The sequence below is a fragment of the Podarcis bocagei genome (assembly GCF_964188305.1).
Source record: "Podarcis bocagei genome assembly, chromosome: 15".
Lineage (NCBI taxonomy): Eukaryota > Metazoa > Chordata > Lepidosauria > Squamata > Lacertidae > Podarcis > Podarcis bocagei.
This window is the reverse complement of record NC_138141.1, coordinates 1,793,374-1,812,699: the sequence shown is the minus strand read 5'-3', so window position 1 is coordinate 1,812,699 and position 19,326 is coordinate 1,793,374. Positions and strand designations below refer to the sequence as shown.

The window sequence follows — 19,326 nt, the reverse complement described above, 5'->3', positions numbered from 1 at the left end:
TCCTCTGCCCCTTCATTACTGGGGGGAATATTGAGAGGGCTGATGACACCTCCACCCCCTAGAGTTGGCATGCCTGCCTGAATGCCACATCAACAGAGTCTCATTGCCAAGGCCAAAGAGAATACTATTGAGCAAGGACTCCTGAGTGTCAAATGGTCCCCTATGCCTACCAGAGTTTAACATTAGAAAGGGATGGCTTTAGTGTTCCAAGTGCCCAAAAGTCATGATGTTCTCAGCGATAGGCTTGACTACTTATAAAAGCAAAGAGGGTGGGTGTGTTTTTAACCTGCTGTTATTTACTCTTCAGCCCCATGGCCAAATACTTCTGGCAGTGTTTGACAAAGCGGTGCAAAATGCTGCAGCTGAAGCAGTTCCTAATGGCAAACCTTAGGTGCTCTTCCACCTGTTGTACTTGGTCCTTCTTTGGTTATGGAATGACGCAGGAGAGCTGCCTCCCCCTGATCTGGAGTATCAGGCACCTCCAAGTACTGACATTCTGAGGGAGCCCCACAAACTGAGAGGGACAGGCAGCCGCACCTCTGGCAAAGGAGGAAGACAGACACCTCCTTCTTGCCTTGCTCTCCTCCAGCAAGTTATCTCGTCACTCTGTTCAGGGGCAAGTTTGCTGCTAGCTAGAGCTGAACGCAGTATAGTCTTCTCCTGGCACACTAACTGATGAGTAAGATATTGTGCTTGTTCCAGTCCACAAAGGCAGCATTGCCATTTGGCCACACTGCTTCGTGGAGATGGATGAGTTTCTCCTGCACTTCAGGAGTACCACTCACTTGTTCTTCCTTTTAGAAGGTAAAGTTGCTCTTGAAATTTCCTTCCATCTCAAAACGTCACCAGGCACCATAACAGTACACAGCTCATGTGTTCTCAAGCTTATGTTTACAGCTTTTCAAGCCCTAGCCTTCATCAACCCACCCATTACACGCATGTAAGCAACAGTCCCTAGAAACTGAAGAGGATGCCAGCTGCTTCATTTGCCTATACCAGAAAGAAAGGTTGGGCGGAGTTAAGAAATGATCTGATGGCTTGCATGAGCAAGCTGCACTGAAGTTGCTGCAGGGGTAAATTCCCAGTGTGTGCACACATTTTCAGCACATGCAAGCTTGGGACTGCAGCCATATCATCTTTCCACCAGGTACAAGACAGCTGGGAGTGAGCCAAGTGCCTGCAGTTTCTGTGCATTTCCCTCATGAAGGTTCCCCTCCACTGCAGTTTGGGAATCCAGGCCAACATGCAGGGCCCAATAAAGCAGTCAATCTCCCCCCCCACACACACACACATAGAGGAGGCATGCAAATCCTTCCCTCCTCACATGTTACCCTGAAGCCAAAAAAGGAAGCACAAGTCACTCAGGAGTCCTCCTCTTCTGGCACTTCCTCCTAACATGTGAAGGCACCTTCTGTGAGCACCAGTTCACAGCAGCAGCATCAGTTGCACAGGTGCTGAGTGGCGAATGCTGGTTAAGCAACTGAGACGAAGTGTGTATCTCCATGGATATGCTATGGGGCCAGGGCCCCACAGCCCAAGCCTTCTGTTGCCTGGTACTCGGCTCAGTTCTCTTCTCGCCCTTTTCACACTGCTGCTTTGCAACTGCCACAAAAATTCAGAAAGAGTTCTTACAGCTGAAGCATCTGATAAAGACAAAAAAGCAAGGGGGGAAGGAGATGGGGAGCTTGTATGTGGAGAAAGAAAGATGGGAAACAGGCACGAGAGAACTTGGATGCTAGGTTCTGCTGCTAATGCCCCCACTCTAAACTCACTCTGCACTGCACTCCCAGTTGTTTCCCCTGCTCCTCTCTAAACATTTCCCTGCCAACTCCTCTCTTTTGCTCATTCTCACTGCCCTTCTTGCTGGCTGACTTTCCCATTCAGAAAAGATCCTGCTGCACTCCTCACTAGAAAGACATTCTGTTGACAAGGCTTTGTCCTCTCCACAGAAACAGACACCCGGTAGGGGACGGATGCTGGGGAGCTCCAAGCCAGATCAGGCCTTGGGAGTCAAACAGGAAGCAAAAGTTTCACACACACACCCTGCTTGTCTTTGGCTCATGGTTCCTGGCCTTCTGTTCTGACATCTGTTCTGTTTCCAGAGCCAGAGCTGGCGTAGATGGGATGGTCTCCAAAGCCTTGGTGAAGGTGGGAGCCTCCCTCCAGCCCAGGCTCCCGTGTTATGTCCTGATGTTTCCATTCATAAAGCAATGGGAAGAGTGCAGACTGAGCATGAGGTCAGACCCTGGGGGGATTATAACATGCAAGAGAAGGGCCAGGACATTCCGGGCTCAGCTTAGTCCAGCCGCAACAAGCTGATGTCACAAGACTGGAAGCAATGAATCTCCTTCCACTGTAACTCCCCAGTTGCCTCACTGTGGACAGTTGTGGCAAAATAAGGGGAAGGATCAGTAGCCAGACCATAGATAGGAATAATTAGGAATGATTTGATATGTTTCAGAAAATGTAAAATATACAGAACTAGAAATATGGAGTAGAATATAATATAGGAGCCAATTAACGAAATAAGCTTTTGGTCAAGGGCTTTCCATGTTCACTCAAGCTCCAAAATGCCAGGAAATGGTAGCTGTTAAAGGCCACACCCTCACCAGACCTGCTATCCAGGCAATACAGACATGGCATCTCGCATTGTGATTAGTTCCAGTTTCATCGCTCCCTTGGAGCTGGATGGCTGTCAGTCACGCAGGTGTCCCAGATTTGTCTGTTCACAGTGATAGATGCCTGGTTTGTAGGCACCTGAAGATATTGTGCAAGTGAAGTTACTGTTCCATGTTCCAAGTGCCAACGGGGAACGAATGCCACTGCCATGGAACAAGAGAGTTGGAAGGGACCTTGTACTGATGGCAGAGGCAGCAGCGGGTGGATCTACCGCCCTCCCAGGGGGTCCAGATCCATTGTCAAAGCAAGGTACTGCACCCTGGGTCATGCAAGGACTGACCATGCCTCCTCCCCAATTATAATAGTGGTACCGTATTTTTCGCTCTATAAGACGCACCAGACCACAAGATGCACCTAGTTTTTGTAGGAGGAAACAAGAAAAAAATATATTCTGAATCTCAGAAGCCAGAACAGCAAGAGGGATCGCTGCGCAGTGAAAGCAGCAATCCCTCTTGCTGTTCTGGCTTCTGTGATAGCTGCGCAGCCTGCATTTGCTCCATAAGACGCACACACATTTCCCCTTACTTTTTAGGAGGGAAAAAGTGAGTCTTATAGAGCAAAAAATACGGTAACTAGAATTTGCCCTCTGTGACAAAATGGCTATTGTCCTTTTTAAAGTTATGTTTATGTTTACTATGACGTACATTTGATTTTAATGGGATTGGTTTCTGACCACGCCCATGATTCATGGCGCTAGCTCTCTTTTGCCCTCTGGGGCAGAGGGGAGGTTCAAGCAGGGGGAAACCAGGATTTATGAGGAAAAATTCCTGGCAATGCTCCTCAGGCGGTTCTGGGGAGTTCACTGCATCCTTGTACTGCTTATGCCTGTTTCTGCCTAACTGAAAGGCAGAACGGGCGCAAACTGGGAGTGTGTCCCTGCCTTCATCGGCAGCACGATTTGTGAATGGTTCCTCAAGAATTTGGAATATTATCATGAATTATGGAGCACTCCTGAAGCGGCATATGATAATGGGCTGCAATTAACCAGCTACCGAATGGACTGGACATGAGCTATCATGGTACCTGAATGACTTTGAACAAGCAAGAAATTTCTTACAGCAGCCGGAATGAAATGGGGGCGGGGCAGTGTTTGCTTTCATGGTTTTTTAAGGGTCTTTTATTTCCTGACCCCACCCCTACAAAATGAAATAACTGTGTGCAGGCGTTATGATGTTATCTGACACTGAGAGAGGGGGGAGCCAATGATTTGTGCTCTATTAAGGGTTTCACAATGCTTTTCTCTACACCCCCCCCCCCTTTCGACTGTATGGATTTTATATAAATTATGCTTGGACTGGATCTGGAGTGAGAAGAGAGTGATTTGTGAGGACAAGAAACTGCTAATTATACTTGGCAGGAAATTTTATATGTGACTTTGATTTCCAACTGCGGGCTCTGGAAAATAATCCCCAGAGTTTTAATGGCGGAATGGTTGTCTTGTTGGGGAGTTATTTGTGGCTCAGTGTATCCTTGAACAACGGAAGGACTGCTTTCAAAGGAGTTCTCAGGGGAGTGGAATGTGAATGGACAATGAATGATGGTGGTTAATCTCTCTACACACCAAACCTGAGAAAAGAGGGCTGCACACGGGAAATGTACTTTTATGTGTTTGGGAAACAACAGAAGAGCTGACTGCAAGGGCAACAAGAGCGGGTAGCTATGTAAATGGATCAAAACGAACAGAAGGATGAGAAGATGATTCAATAAGAAAAATGAAGAGGCAACATCAGGAAGAATTGGGCATAAGTTTTTAACAGGAGCGGGAAACCTAATTATTTTTTTAAAATGTTGAAATAATTTGGATTGATTTGTTAAAATATGGAAAACAAACGAATAAATAAATAAATAAAGATTTTAATGGGGGTTACTCACAAAATGGCTGCTCAGAAACCACACACTGTACTTGTTCCCTATGATAACTGTGTATTGAAATCATCTACTGTAATACAATGTACAACACTGTCTGGAAAAGGGTCCTGAGTACAACCTTTATCATCTGAAAATATCTGATGGCATTTCAATTTGTGGGGATGCCTTAAGCCTCTTGGTGCCCCTTGCCACTGTCGGGGGGGGGGGGGTCACGGTAGCGCCTCTGCCTGGGTAAGGTCCCAGGTAATTTCCCACCTTCCATCCAATTAGCTCAAGGGGGCTACATGGTCCTCTGTTACAAGATGCATTGTCATTTCAAGATCTTACCGGGGCACCACTTCTTTGATAGAAACAAACAATATTAATAAAGGGTTTCTTATTAGATCATAACCAATAATTTCTTTCATTGCTGCTTATGGTTGAGCCCAGTGCATTCCGATTTGGGGGCACAACCACAAAAAATGAAAAGTGCCCGCCCCACAGATTGGCTGCCAATATAGGCTGCTTGAATTGGGATACATTTTATTTAATTTAGGTTTTTGAAAGATACACTTAGATGTGTGCATAGCAAATGTGTAGGAGACTGGCACTTATATAGGTGGCAACCATTTTGTGCTCGTCTGATTGATGTGAGACCCCCAACGCGTTTGTCGTTTTTGGCCCCAGAAGAGGGTGGAGCCACTGACGCATCCAATGACTGGGACCTCAATCTGCATGCAAATGGGGGAACTGCCTGTAGAATATCGACCTGAGCATTCACTACATGCTGCTGTGGTGAGAGAGCACAATGTGTTTTCTGGACACACGAGGGAAGAATTCCCAGCTGCATACATAGCATTAGCAAACAATTCTGCCTGGCTATTTTGCACCCCCCCCCCAACATGCCTCTGATTTGTGCCAGAATAACCTGTTAAATAAATATTCCAAATAAGCCATTTCTTGTCCTTTCTCCCTAGTTTGTAATGGACCTTACCTTCCTTATGCTGCCAAGTTTCAAATCAGTCTGTTGAACCATTTTCTAACTATACCCCCTGGAACCTACTGTCCTCCCACCCCCTCCTGACACAATTTTGGATTACAATGGCAGCATGTGATTCAACATTTTCACATAATCCTAGAATTGTAGGCACCCCAAGGGTCATTTAGTCCAATCCCTGTCATGCAAGAATCACAGCTAAAGAATCCCTGACGGACGACCATCCCACCTCAGTTTCATTTGTGATAAATAAATGAATACATTCCACATACCTCTCATCTCCTCCTCCCAGTCCTCTTCTGTCCCTCACACATCCATCTCCCTGTCACTCATTCTCACTTCATCCAACGTGCCATTCCCGCCAATTAACCTTTTCTCACAACAGGTTTGCCCCACCGAGTAACATCATCCACAGAAATGCCTTTTTATTACAAACTACAAAGATGTTAACATTACTATTTAACAAAAGCTAGATGCTGCTCTTGACCTAACACAAAAACCCGTTCCACAAAGCACACAGGGAAAACCTTGCCAGCCAATTCTGGGGAGAAAAATGCACATCCTGGCAATTTGTCAGAACCTCTGCTCAACGTTTGTGACTTGTTCAGATTAAGCCATTTCTTATCCTTTCTACCCTGAATTCATGAGGGAACCCCTCACAGTGACTTCTGCCCTGCCATGTTTCAGATGTCCTAACTGCTGCCCCCTAGTTCGTTCCTCATTTGACTGGAGGAAAGCAATTCAGCTGGAGCCCCTCACACTGGGCTATGGCAGACAATGATTAGATAAAGACCTGGAAACTCTGAAACCTGGTGGGATAAGTCCCACGATTGGAATGTAATAATGGGGGGATACAATCTATTTCAGAGAAACAGACCAGACAAGAAAGGAGGAGGAGTGGCGTTATATGTCAGGGATGTGTATACCTGTGAAGAGATCCAAGATTTAAAACCTCAAAGCCAAAGTGAGAGCATTTGGGTCAAAATTAAGGGAGAGAAGAATAACAGTGACCTCATTGTGGGAGTTTACTATAGATCCCCAAGCCAAACGGAGGACATAGATGATGCCTTCCTGGAACAGATGGCCAAGCATGCAAAAGGAAGGGAGATAGTAGTAATGGGGGACTTCAATTACCCGGATATTTGTTGGATGTCAAACTCAGCCAAGAGCATAAGGTCAAACAGATTCCTCACTGGCCTTGCAGACAACTTCATTGTCCAGAAAGTGGGAGAAGCAACAAGAGGAACAGCCATTTTAGATCTGGTCCTAACCAATGTTGATGACCTGGTTAGTGGGGTAGAAGTGGAAGGATCATTAGGCGCGAGTGATCATGCTCTTCTGAAGTTTACTATACAGCGGAAAGGAGCAGCCAAGCATACTAGGACTCAATTTCTTGACTTTAAGAAAGCCGACTTCATAAAACTTAGGGAAGTGCTGGGTGAGATCCCATGGACAGTAATACTAAAAGGAAAGGGAGTTCATGATGGCTGGGAGTTTGTTAAGAGGGAGATAGTAAAAGCACAACGTCAGGCAATACCAATGAGACGGAAACATGGAAGGTGCTTAAAGAAGCCAGGGTGGCTATCTAAAGAACTTTTAACTGAGTTAAGATTAAAAAAGGATGTGTACAAAAAATGGAAAAGTGGGGAAACCACCAAAGAGGAATTCAAACAAATAGCCAGCACGTCTAGACACAAAGTCAGAAAAGCTAAAGCACAGAATGAACTCAGGCTTGCTAGAGAGGTTAAAAGCAACAAAAAAGGCTTTTATGGGTATGTTCATAGCAAAAGGAAGAACAAAGAAACAGTGGGGCCACTCAGAGGAGAAGATGGTGAAATGCAAACAGGGGACACAGAAAGGGCTGAACTCCTCAATGCCTTCTTTGCCTCAGTCTTCTCCGATAAAGAAAACAATGCCCGACCTGAAGAATTTGGAGCAAATGATTCAGCAAAGGAAACACAGCCCAGAATAACTAAGGAGATAGTACAAGAATACTTGGCTAGTTTAGATGTATTCAAGTCTCCAGGGCCAGATGAACTGCATCCAAGACTATTAAAAGAACTGGCAGATGTGATCTCAGAACCACTGGCAGTCATCTTTGAGAATTCCTGGAGAACAGGCGAAGTCCCGGCAGACTGGAGGAGGGCAAATGTTGTCCCTATTTTCAAAAAGGGGAAAAGAGAGGACCCAAATAATTATCGCCCAGTCAGTCTGACATCAATACCAGGGAAGATTCTGGAACAGATCATTAAGCAAACAGTCTGTGAGCACCTAGAAAGGAATGCTGTGATCACCAATAGTCAGCATGGATTTCTGAAAAATAAGTCATGTCAGACTAACCTGATCTCGGTTTTTGACAGAATTACAAGCCTGGTAGATGAAGGGAACGCAGTGGATGTAGCCTACCTTGATTTCAGCAAGGCATTTGACAAGGTGCCCCATGATATTCTTGTAAAGAAGCTGGTAAAATGCGGTCTTGACTATGCTACCACTCAGTGGATTTGTAACTGGCTGACTGACCAAACCCAAAGGGTGCTCATCAATGGTTCCTCTTCATCCTGGAGAAGAGTGACTAGTGGGGTGCCACAGGGTTCTGTCTTGGGCCCGGTCTTATTCAACATCTTTATCAACGACTTGGATGATGGACTCAAGGGCATCCTGATCAAATTTGCAGATGACACCAAACTGGGAGGGGTGGCTAACACCCCAGAGGACAGGCTCACACTTCAAAACGACCTTGACAGATTAGAGAACTGGGCAAAAACAAACAAGATAAATTTTAACAGGGAGAAATGTAAAGTATTGCACTTGGGCAAAAAAAATGAGAGGCACAAATACAAGATGGGGGACACCTGGCTTGAGAGCAGTACATGTGAAAAGGATCTAGGAGTCTTGGTTGACCACAAACTTGACATGAGCCAACAGTGTGACGCGGCAGCTAAAAAAGCCAATACAATTCTGGGCTGCATCAATAGGAGTATAGCATCTAGATCAAGGGAAGTAATAGTGCCACTGTATTCTGCTCTGGTCAGACCTCACCTAGAGTACTGTGTCCAGTTCTGGGCACCACAATTCAAGAAGGACACTGACAAACTGGAACGTGTCCAGAGGAGGGCAACCAAAATGGTCAAAGGCCTGGAAACGATGCCTTATGAGGAACGGCTAAGGGAGCTGGGCATGTTTAGCCTGGAGAAGAGGAGGTTAAGGGGTGATATGATAGCCATGTTCAAATATATAAAAGGATGTCACATAGAGGAGGGAGAAAGGTTGTTTTCTGCTGCTCCAGAGAAGCGGACACGGAGCAATGGATCCAAACTACAAGAAAGAAGATTCCACCTAAACATTAGGAAGAACCTCCTGACAGTAAGAGCTGTTCGACAGTGGAATTTGCTGCCAAGGAGTGTGGTGGAGTCTCCTACTTTGGAGGTCTTTAAGCAGAGGCTTGACAACCATATGTCAGGAGTGCTCTGATGGTGTTTCTTGCTTGGCAGGGGGTTGGACTCGATGGCCCTTGTGGTCTCTTCCAACTCTATGATTCTATGATTCTATGATTCTATGAAAGACAAAACAATATTGAGGAACAAAAAGCCCACAGCTTGATTAAGTTGAGCTGAGTGAGTGGCTAAGGAAATAGAGAATTTTGATAAGAGTGTATTTTGTGGGGAGATTAGATTATTTTGGGGGTGCAGGTTACAATCAGCTGGAAAAAGGGTGAGGGAAAAGGTAGAGTTACCTGGGAAAGTCCGAAGGAAAGAGCTGCCTGAGGGATATCTGTGTGAGTCCCAGACTAAGGAAATGCAGGAGGAAAACAACAACAACAACCACCTCTGAATCTTGAGAAGCAAAAACTGCCAGATCAGACCCAAGCACTAAATAGGTCACATTGTGTTTTTGTAATATTATGCATTTGATTGACTTACATTGTTATAATAATTTTCAGGTCTTATATATATAATAAATGTTCATAAATGTAACAAGCAAACACACATATAAATATATAAACCACACGTCTGAAACCCAAAGGAAAAGTCCTAAAGCCATTTTGACTCTTTAAAGGTAAAGGGACCCCTGACCATTAGGTCCAGTCGTGACCGACTCTGGGGTTGCGCCGCTCATCTCGCTTTATTGGCCGAGGGAGCCAGAGTACAGCTTCCGGGTCATGTGGCCAGCATGACTAAGCCGCTTCTGGTGAACCAGAGCAGCGCACAGAAACACTGTTTACCTTCCCACCGGAGCAGTACCTATTTATCTACTATTTATCTACTTGCTCTTTGACGTGCTTTCGAATTGCTAGGTTGGCAGGAGCTGGGACCGAGCAACGGGAGCTCACCCTGTTGTGGGGATTTGAACCACTGACCTTCTGATCGGCAAGTCCTAGACCACAGAGCCACCCACGTCCCTATAATTATAATATCATTTTGACTCTTTCAGTCACCTCTACAAGGTAGAAGGAAATGCAGAAGCCTCCTGATTGTCACATCTAAGGTGTGAATAGGGTGAGCCTATGACCTAGCTCAGGAATTAAGTATTATCATTACAAAAGAATGACTGGGCTCTCCAGGTAATCCAGTCAAGTGGCCATTAACAGGTAACCTAGCAGACAGGGTAAAAACAATGCACTTAGATTTCTGTTGCAGACAGAACCTTTTCTGTGATGTATGTATGATGTTTCTGGGGGTGGTCGTGGACTCCAGGGTGGGCAATTTAAAATGTCTACATAAGGGCGGGCACACCTAGGTTCTGGGTCCTCCTCCTTCTACTGCATGTGAAGGGGGCATCCTGTTGCAACAGTTAATAAAGGCCAGGCTTACCAGCTGCTTTGCTTCTCAATATTCTCTGGTTGGTCTCTGCTATTTTCTCCTACCAATAGAAAACCTACAAAAGGACTCCATAAGGGCTCTTCGGTATCCCATAATGGGAATGGAGATGGGGTTTTTTTTTTACTTATATCAACTTGAAATAACCCCACTTTCCCACAAATATAAATTAATAAATTATATCCCTGTGCAAAGTGCTTCTTCACTTTTGTCTTCAGATTAACCCCTTTTTGCTCCTGTGCGAGTCTCATGTTTTGCACCCTGACAAACGGTGCTGTGGTCACAACATGGTCCAGGCTGTGTTCCTCATCATCAGCGATGCCACAGGGGCAGGACTGAGAAGGCCACCTCAGGCAACCACATTCAGGACTGCATGCCAAACAGCAATGGCTTCTCTAACTGGGGAAAGAATAGCATTTTCCTAGTGATATCATCTTGTAGTATGAGTGATGAGAAAAAGTGAGAGATCATCAAAAGAGTAGCATTTCCTGAGGAAAGGTGTTTGGGTCACTTGAGCAACAATTGTGCAGACTGTGCTATTTCACGCTGGGTGGGGTTGGAGTACAGCCATAAGCATATTGTCTGGGAAACCCCCTAGGACCGCAGACCCCCTGGCCAGGCCAAACAAGCTGAAGTACTCAGTTCAGAATATAACTTTAGACCACTAGCAAGAAATAAACATTCAGCATTGGAGGCAGTTGCAAAGCCCTGGATTTCTACTTGCCTGGTGTATAGTCAGCAATACTTACCGGGGCATTTATAGAGCTTGCGCGCCTGGGCAATATCTCCCTTGCTCAGCCGGGTCCGTTGGCCAATGACGGGCTGCACCCCATTCACCTCATATTTGGGATGGATGGTGTCTAGGAAGATCCCCCTGAAATCACAGCACAGAGCAGTGAATGAGCATTCCCAGGATCTCAGCCCCTGGCCTGGGCACATCCTCGAGGCAAGCAATCTGACTGCTTTATTCAGGTTGCGTTGAGACGGCTGCTGTTTTCCAGGTAGGAGTCAATTGTACACTGGCAAATTTAGGTTTTACAATTAAAGTGGATTTGATGCTCTTGCACAACAAACACACGTCCCCAAAAAGCCCCCAATGACTTAATTTTTGTAGAACAAAAAGTGATGGGAAATGTATTGGAAAGTTTGGGATAGCAGCAATGTTAGATGATGGCATAGAAGCTCTGCACAAACAAATCCATAAACCGGCCCTATGGAATGCCCTCCCATCAGATGTCAAAGAATGTCAAAGAAATAAACAACTATCTGACTTTTAGAAGACACCTGAAGGCAGCCCTGTTTAGGGAAGTGTTTAATATTTGATGAATTATTGTATTTTAATCTTTTGTTGGAAGCTGCCCAGAGATGGGAGGGGTATTATTATTATTATTATTATTATTATTATTATTATTATTATTATTATTATTATTATTATTATTATTATTAACAGCAACATTGCTTAATTCCAGCGCAACCCTTGGGCTCACCCATAATTACCTTTCACCCCAAGATTTCAGGTCAGGGCTTTCCTGCCCTGTGTCTGAGCATTTGGGTTTCTTTTTTTTCACTCTGCCACTTTCCTCACTCTTTAATGCTGAATTGGAACAAATGGCAATCTGGGTTTTCCATGGAATTGTTTTCTGCGGTAAAGAGCAGGTTTTTGTGGGGAAAGCGGCAGAGCAGGAGAAAAAGCGTTCAGACATAAAGCTTTAAGGCGCAGAAACAGGGCACAAAATGAAGTCTAGATGCAGGAGGGTCGGGGGGCTGTAGCCCCGGGCACACAGTTTTTAGGGGGCACGAATCAGACCCCCCCGATCCCCATCCCACCCTGCCTGCCACCAGGGGTCTTTAGGCCCCAAAGCCTGGCCTCGCTGGCCCTGGCTGTCTCTCTCTCCGGGGATTGTGTACGGGAGGCTTCTCTGTTGTGGCTGCTTGACTCCCTCCCTCCCTTGCAGCCTTTGTGATTGCAGGGGTGGACACCGGCTGCTTTTAGCTTCATGCATTTTCCTGCAGCCGAGTTGACCTCTGGGCTGTTCCCACAAACTGAGGAGACTCCAAAAGCTTGCAGGGAAAAACAGTTTGTAGGTTACAAGACAAAGAAAAAAGACCCAGATAGCCCAACAAGTACTTTTGCTCTGTTGTTTCCATGAGCTACATCAGATGAAATGAAGAAAAAAATTAAGAGCAAGGGAAGGAGAGAGGTTTGTGTGGAAGGAAGCAAATTGGTCTAAAAAACCTGTCAGTTCACAGTATGGAAGGGGATGCATAGTACGAGGCTCCCTTTCCTGTGCTATATGAAATTTCAGATTTCCAGAAACACCACAATACATCTTCAAGGCCCCACAAACGCTACAAGGCTCGTGTTCTAAGCTGGCTGAAGGCTCAGCAAGAACACTCATCCTCTTGGGGTAAGGAGATGCACTGCAACATTTTGTTGCTGATCTCCACTCAGGTCTGTCTGTGAGAGCAATATGTGTATAGGAGTGTGTGTTTGACTGACAGAGATCAGGATAAAATTATATTGTTAAAAGTTATAAGCTTCTATTTTCATCCATAACACACAGCTGTTAAGATTTCAAAACAGGAACTGGTAATTCTTAGCATGCTGAAGGTGAAAGAAATTCCAACGAAGGCAACATTGGCCATATAAGTGGTAACGGAAAACAAATGTTAAAAATGAGATAAGATGTAAAATATATGTATTATCCTCCAAGTTACAGGATGTTAATCATGTTTCTGTCTGTATGTCCAAAAAGGGAGTATATCTTGCTTCCAGTGATTCATGAGTAGACATTTCTCTTTTGGAATTATTTCCATGTTTGAAAGTTTGACAACAGGTTGCTCAATAATTCCATTTTTGTGTGTGTGATTCACTGTTTTCCATCAATGCCAACCCTAAACCAATGCCTAGGCTGCCTCACTTCTTGCAGAAAATAATGTCTTGGAGCTACAAACTCACCACAGAAAAGATGCATCTTGGTTGCTAGGAGAAATTTCAAGGAATTGAAAATAAGACAGAACTAGGAAAAGATTGGAGAAAACAAAAGCTCTTTGGGACTCCAGGGACTCCCATTGCCTAGGGTCCAACTCACTTAACAATCACAGCTCTGACTTCACTCATTGGCTAAAACACTGACAGGCGGGAGCACTCCATAGAAATTAAAGGAAGGTTGTAAAATGTTCCTGATTCTCTTATTGGTAAGACAATAAGTCTTTTTGTAAAACTGCTTTGAGGGTTTTTTTTAAGCAGCCATGCAATGTCTAAGTTTTTATGAAACACACTAAATATAACATTGCTGGGTTTACATGAGATATTCTAGGTACTGCAGATGGTCTTGCTGGTGGTTCTTTTGAAGGCAGTTGATTTCCAATGAAAAGTCATGGGCCAAGGGGAGAGACACGGACTGGTACAGGAATGGCACTGCTGTGGCTCTCTTGTATATAAAAAGTGGGGGGGGGGGTATCCAGATAATCAGAATTCTAGATATCCTGCTGGTAGTCAGATCTAAAGGCAGGAAAGTTTTCTTAGTGCTCACCAGGAAGCACAGTGGGGGGAGCCTGTAGGTAGAGCACTGCTGGAATCACAAAGCTGGCCATGAACACTGCACTGCTGGTATTGAGACACGATTGCTCTGCTTGGTTGCTCCTTCCTTGCTAGGAGCAGAAGGAAATCCCGAAGAAAGCCCCTGGTACCTTTCATGAGCACGGAATACACTCCTGAACCTTTTCCCAAACCTCTGCAGAGAGGCATGCAATAAGACCCGGGGATGAGCTTGAATCGGAGATCCTGGATTCTCTCCTTAAGCTGCCAGAAAAGATTTGGGTCAGCTGGGCTAGACGAAGAGAGCAAGGAGCCAAGACTTAAGGCTTTTGTTTCCATAACCAAACAGCAGCAGCATCAGGCCAGATTTTTATGGTGGTTAAAGCTTAGTTGAATACTGCAGCCTTGAAAACAAACCAGGAAAATGCATGAAAACATAAAGCAAAGGCACAGAAGTATCTCTGCAAGTAATGGGGATGTTTCCATGGAGATGGCAGCTGGAAGGGAAAAGCCTACGTGTAAGATCACCCCCTGCCTTATTTTTGAGCGTGCGATGAAAGGGGGGGGGGGGGGAGAGGCACCAGGCTTATTACGCCAACCATGGACACCACCTGTCAGAAAGCCCTAAGGGAGCTGGGAGGAATTATATGTTTAGGAAGGGGAAAGTAGATAGAGGCTCTGGGGGAGGCTTCCATTTCAGTGTGACATCCTGCATCTTGTGAGAGGTCCTCATATAAACAGAAAAGGTCAGGGCCCACCCTCCTTCTTTGCCAGGGAAAGTTCTTAAGGGAGATTTAAAAAACTCAGCCAGAGAAGCTCCTTATGCCAAGGAATGTCCAGCCTCTACAAAATAAGGAAATTAATTTGGTAAGATAAAAACAAAACAAAAGCTATGGCCAAGGTAGCAAACATTCTGCACGGGGTAGCGTGGGGGAAGGAAGAAATTTTGCACCCTGAATGCAGATGGGAAGGGCTATGGCTGGATGGTACAAGGGGACAGTTCCCCATGGCATCCCCACTTAGAAGGGGCAGGTGGCAAACAACACAAAGGATGTTTCCGCCAGAAACCCTGGAGAGCCCCTGCCAGTCCAAGGGACTATACTGATCTAGATGGACAAATCACTGGCCTGCAAGGGCTCCAACTGTAGAACAGCCTATGTGGCATGTAATCCACTGGAGCAGTCAAGTACAACATTACCTGTTTTGCTAGAGTGGTCATGCAGGGGATGTTGGTCCAGCCAGTCAAACTTCCTGTTACACCTGGCTGGAGCATCCTTCCTTTTTGCATGTGACTAGTAGGTGGGTGTGACCTTTCCAGACCTGGTAAAAGGCCAAGTCACGCAGCCACCTCCCTCTCTTTGATCTTCTTTTTTGTCCTGCAAACTTCCTGATTCACCTGGACTGGGGTAAACCTGTTTGTAACTTTAAGCCTAAAGCCTGCCTTCAGGGATCACACTGTGCTCTGCCTGATCGTGAGTAAAACTACTTTTTGTTACTTATGAATAAGACAGTTGTGTCTTTATTCTTTTAGGAGGGATCAAATGGGTCTTACCAGGAATAACAGAATTTATCTCAATCTGGGCAAGCCAGATTGAATTGTTTCTTGTCTTAAGAGACTCACACGAGTCTGCAACCAGTTTTCTGCTGCGTAAGAAGGAGAATGCACTCTGCTGTATAAAGAAACTTGCTGATGGAAGTTAGGAAGGCTACCTGTATATCTTTTCCTGTCACCCTCAAAATTCTCACAGCCTTGGCCCAAGGTGTCATGGACTTTGAAGAAACACGAACTCAGGACGAAAGGGAGAAATGTGCTAAGAGGAAGGCACATTTGGCAAATCCTCACCGTGACCAACTCCTGCCTGAAATCCTATGTCCCCACTGTGGAAGGACGTGGGTATCCAGAATTGGCCTCCACAGTGACTTACAGACACACCATTAAGATCATGTTCATAGAAGACAATCTTACTCCGCTATGAGTGATCGCCAAAGAAGGAGATAAATAACCCGAACTGGTATGAGGGTGCTTTTTTTTAAATTTCCATAATTTATTCTGCTAATGAAAGCCAAGGGGAGGACGTCAAGGAATTCTACATGGCAGTGAGTCTCCTGATCAGGGCTTCCTTTCTGACCACCTTCTGAGATTGCACAAAGAAATGCCTTTGTGTAGCCAGTTCCCATGAATATAAGCGCTAGACACTTGATTTTTTAAAAAAGAAGATATGCATAGTGATTACTTCCACATGGGGTACCAAACTCCATTTTGCATGGCACAATGCATTTTGATATCTTGAGATAGAAAGCTCCCAAGAAGCCCACCCTGCACAGTGGTAGAAACAGAACAAACTACATTAACTGGCCATCTTTCTTAATGAAACCTGCAACTCTGGCCCCAGGGGGAGTTGGGGGTGGTCTGCATTGCCCTATCCTTGTGTGGCCTACCGTGTACCTGAACTGTCACTGGTCAGCAGGTCAAGGAGAGGGAGGAACACAGGAAGACCACCAGACCATCTAGTTCAGGCACTCGCTCTTTGGGATTTCAGACAGGAGTCTCTCCCAGTCCTGCCTGGAAATGCCCTTGGGGTTGAACCTGGAAAGCAGGCCTTCTGCCACTTAGCCATGGTCCTTCCTCAGGCTGTACTGAGGAGCCAGGCTCCTTCCTCCACCAACTGTCCCCTGAGCATAGCCATCCTATCAGGCTACATCAGAGAGATGAAGAAAAGGACTGCAGGACTACCCTACTGGCACCACCAAGAGACCAGCGACTTTGGGTTTCTTCTCTCCTTTGAACAGTTACTTCAATATGCCTATTCCAGTGAACAGGCAAACTCTGCTACTAACAGATATGCAACACTAAGATAGTGGTGAAGGTGGAACTAACCACAGTATAGGATACCATACCATGCATGGTATTCAACCAACCCCTTCTATCACTATAACTTCCCCCCTTTCGCTCCCTCATAAATCGGTTCTGGGGGTTCCCCAAGCCCCCTGGAGCTGATCTGAGGAGGCTGCAGGGCAGACACAGAAAGAGGATTCCACTGTACAAGTGAAAATCCTTGTGCAAATGGCATGAGTTAGTCAGATACTACGCCATATCTATTAATGGTGTGGCTTTTAAAGGGTATAATATCTCAGTGTCTGGGGGCTAGAGTGAACATTGAAAACCCTTAACACAACACACGAAACTGAAATGTGTTGTTTTGTTTTTGTTAACTGGGTATTTCTAAAGCCGAGTATCACTCATGCTATTGTGAAAATTCCAAGAGGAGTAACTGTGTGAGTTATAACAGTTTTGTGGTACCTTAACAACTAATATATTTTATTATGTACATGATTTCATGAAGTAGAAGCCACTCACTGGAAGCATGGATATGATCTGATGAAGCAGACTCTAGTCCATGAAAGCACATGCTGTGATTAAGGTGCTGCAAGCCTGTCGTCTTGCTTGTGTGGCTTTCCTGGGAGAGAAGACCTTCAGCAAAAGAGGTAGCAGGTGCCTTAATGTTTGGGCTCTGACAGATTTTAGGCCTTTGAAGAGTTTGCACCAACCTTGCAAAGTTTATTCAAGTTTATTCTCCTATCACTGATGATTTAGCCATAGAAAACTTAACAGTGGTGGCTACAGCAATTTGGAGAAGTAAGTGAGGACCGTGAAAGAATACGGAGAGGAAGAGAGAGAAAATAAGGAAAAAAGCTGAGAGTCTGCATGCTGACACAGTTGTCTCTCTCAACGCATGGGAATTTGGTTGTTAGCCAATAGAACCTTTCCCTTGCCACCCATATTGACCTGTTTTAAGTCTGAAAGAGCTATTTTCACTAGTGACCTACAAGTTTCCATCCTGCTGCCTTAAGTGATTTTCAGGAGTATTTTCCTGGCCTGTTGCACTTAATGTTACACCTTCCTCCACTTGGCAAAGGCCTACATCTGGCAACTGACCCAGACTGACAGAAGCAAAGGAATTTCAAAAAGGAGCAAAAGGGAAGACTGACATAGGGCGGCCCCTACCAGACGCACAGAAAATAGTTGCAACCTGCCTCTTCTTCCTGCTGCCTTCCAAATCTCCATCCAGGAAACCAAGTGGGAACAACTCCAGGACAGCACCACCATGAATAAACATACATGGAGTTTTTGTGTACAATCTTGGAACCCGAGTCACAAAAGCACCAAGGCTGCTGTTGCCCAGTTGGTTTATCAAGCAGGCTTAAAAATACCAGGCTTGTTCTTGGAAGACGCTTCCCAGAATGGTGGGATTAGGTAAAGCTCTTAGGGAAAGGACTGGCAAATGCAAAAATAATCCAGGGATAGAAGCTCTCCAGACATCACAGCATGCTATTGTCACAGCCCAGAAAGTGTCTGTGTGTAGACAGTGGGTCACCCTGTGTCATAATTGCAAAACTTCCCATTCATTTTGGGTGCCTCAAGTTTCCACCCCCCACAGATACACCTGGAGACATTTTGAAGCCTGTGGGGTTTGCAGGCACTGCTTGTTTACCTGCCTTCCCTGAATGAGTGAGCAGGGGCAGGAGCAAGAAGGAATAGCAGCTTCATTTTGCCTCTCCCTCTCCCCAGGGCTGGCTATGGGGATTAGACCCAGAGGGCAAGCAAATGGGCAGCAGGAAGGAGGAGAGAGTCCACGCAAGCAAAAGCAAAACCAAACACACCTCACTGAGGGCATCTTCTCTGAGCAGCTTCCCCCAATCTGGACTCATTGTGGAGAGTACCGGGCTGGAGGCTAGTGCCAGGTCCCGGTCTGGGCTGTCAGGGACCAAATGCAGAGAGAGAGAGAGAGAGAGAGAGAGAGAGAGAGAGAGAGAGAGAGAATGTTCTCCAACTCAGGGTCCCAGAAGACCATCCTCAGAGCTGGAGGCTTGAAGCAGATCTGCAGCAAAGAGAAGATACTCCTCCATCAACTAGGCAAGGGCTGAAGTGATCCAAAAGATTCATATCGCCTTCAGTCAGAGTGGTTGATGTTGCAACCTCTTAATTGCTTGGCTCGCTGAGGTTCATGGTTCAAGCCTTGGGACCCGTGAAAGCTGGTGTGTCAACCCTGATATAGCTCAATTAATGGACCATGTAACTAGAAATAGGCAAACTGGACTCCACCCACCCTGGGATGGCAAGGATGTGGGCAGCAGGCTGGCCAGTGATGGGGCAATGCCATCTCAAGGGGGAGACAGCACAGCAGATGGCCCCACTGGCATCTCCCCTTCTGGGATGCTAGCGGGGGGGGGGGCAAAGGCTGAACCCACATGGAAAGGACAGAAGGACCTTGAGCAAGAGTCAGGGAAGTTAAATTCTCCCAGGGTGAGAGGCAGGGAGAGGAAAGGAAAGGAAAGCTACCAGCAGAGAGCAGAGGCTCTGGCATCTTCTTAGGAGGCCAGGAATTTGCATTTGTCTTTGGCTTCTGTATTCTGGGACACCATGCTGCTGATTTTTCTTTCCC

At 45.7% G+C, this 19,326-nt stretch overlaps 2 protein-coding genes across 4 annotated transcripts in view; one reads left to right on the top strand and one right to left on the bottom strand.

Moving 5' to 3' along the window:
• BMP1 (bone morphogenetic protein 1) overlaps positions 1-19,326 on the bottom strand; it is a 178,805-nt gene that overhangs the window by 46,419 nt on the left and 113,060 nt on the right. For all 3 annotated transcript variants that reach the window (XM_081171379.1, XM_081171377.1, XM_081171378.1), the window contains exon 7: positions 11,091-11,215. In XM_081171379.1, coding sequence (XP_081027505.1) covers positions 11,091-11,215 — 125 coding nt within the window. The remainder of the gene's footprint in view (positions 1-11,090; positions 11,216-19,326) is intronic.
• The window catches only part of LETM2 (leucine zipper and EF-hand containing transmembrane protein 2), a 267,600-nt gene continuing 260,286 nt past the window's right edge, over positions 12,013-19,326 (top strand). Inside the window, exon 1 of the mRNA XM_081171437.1 lies at positions 12,013-12,022. The gene's annotated coding sequence lies outside the window, so the exon portion shown is untranslated. The remainder of the gene's footprint in view (positions 12,023-19,326) is intronic.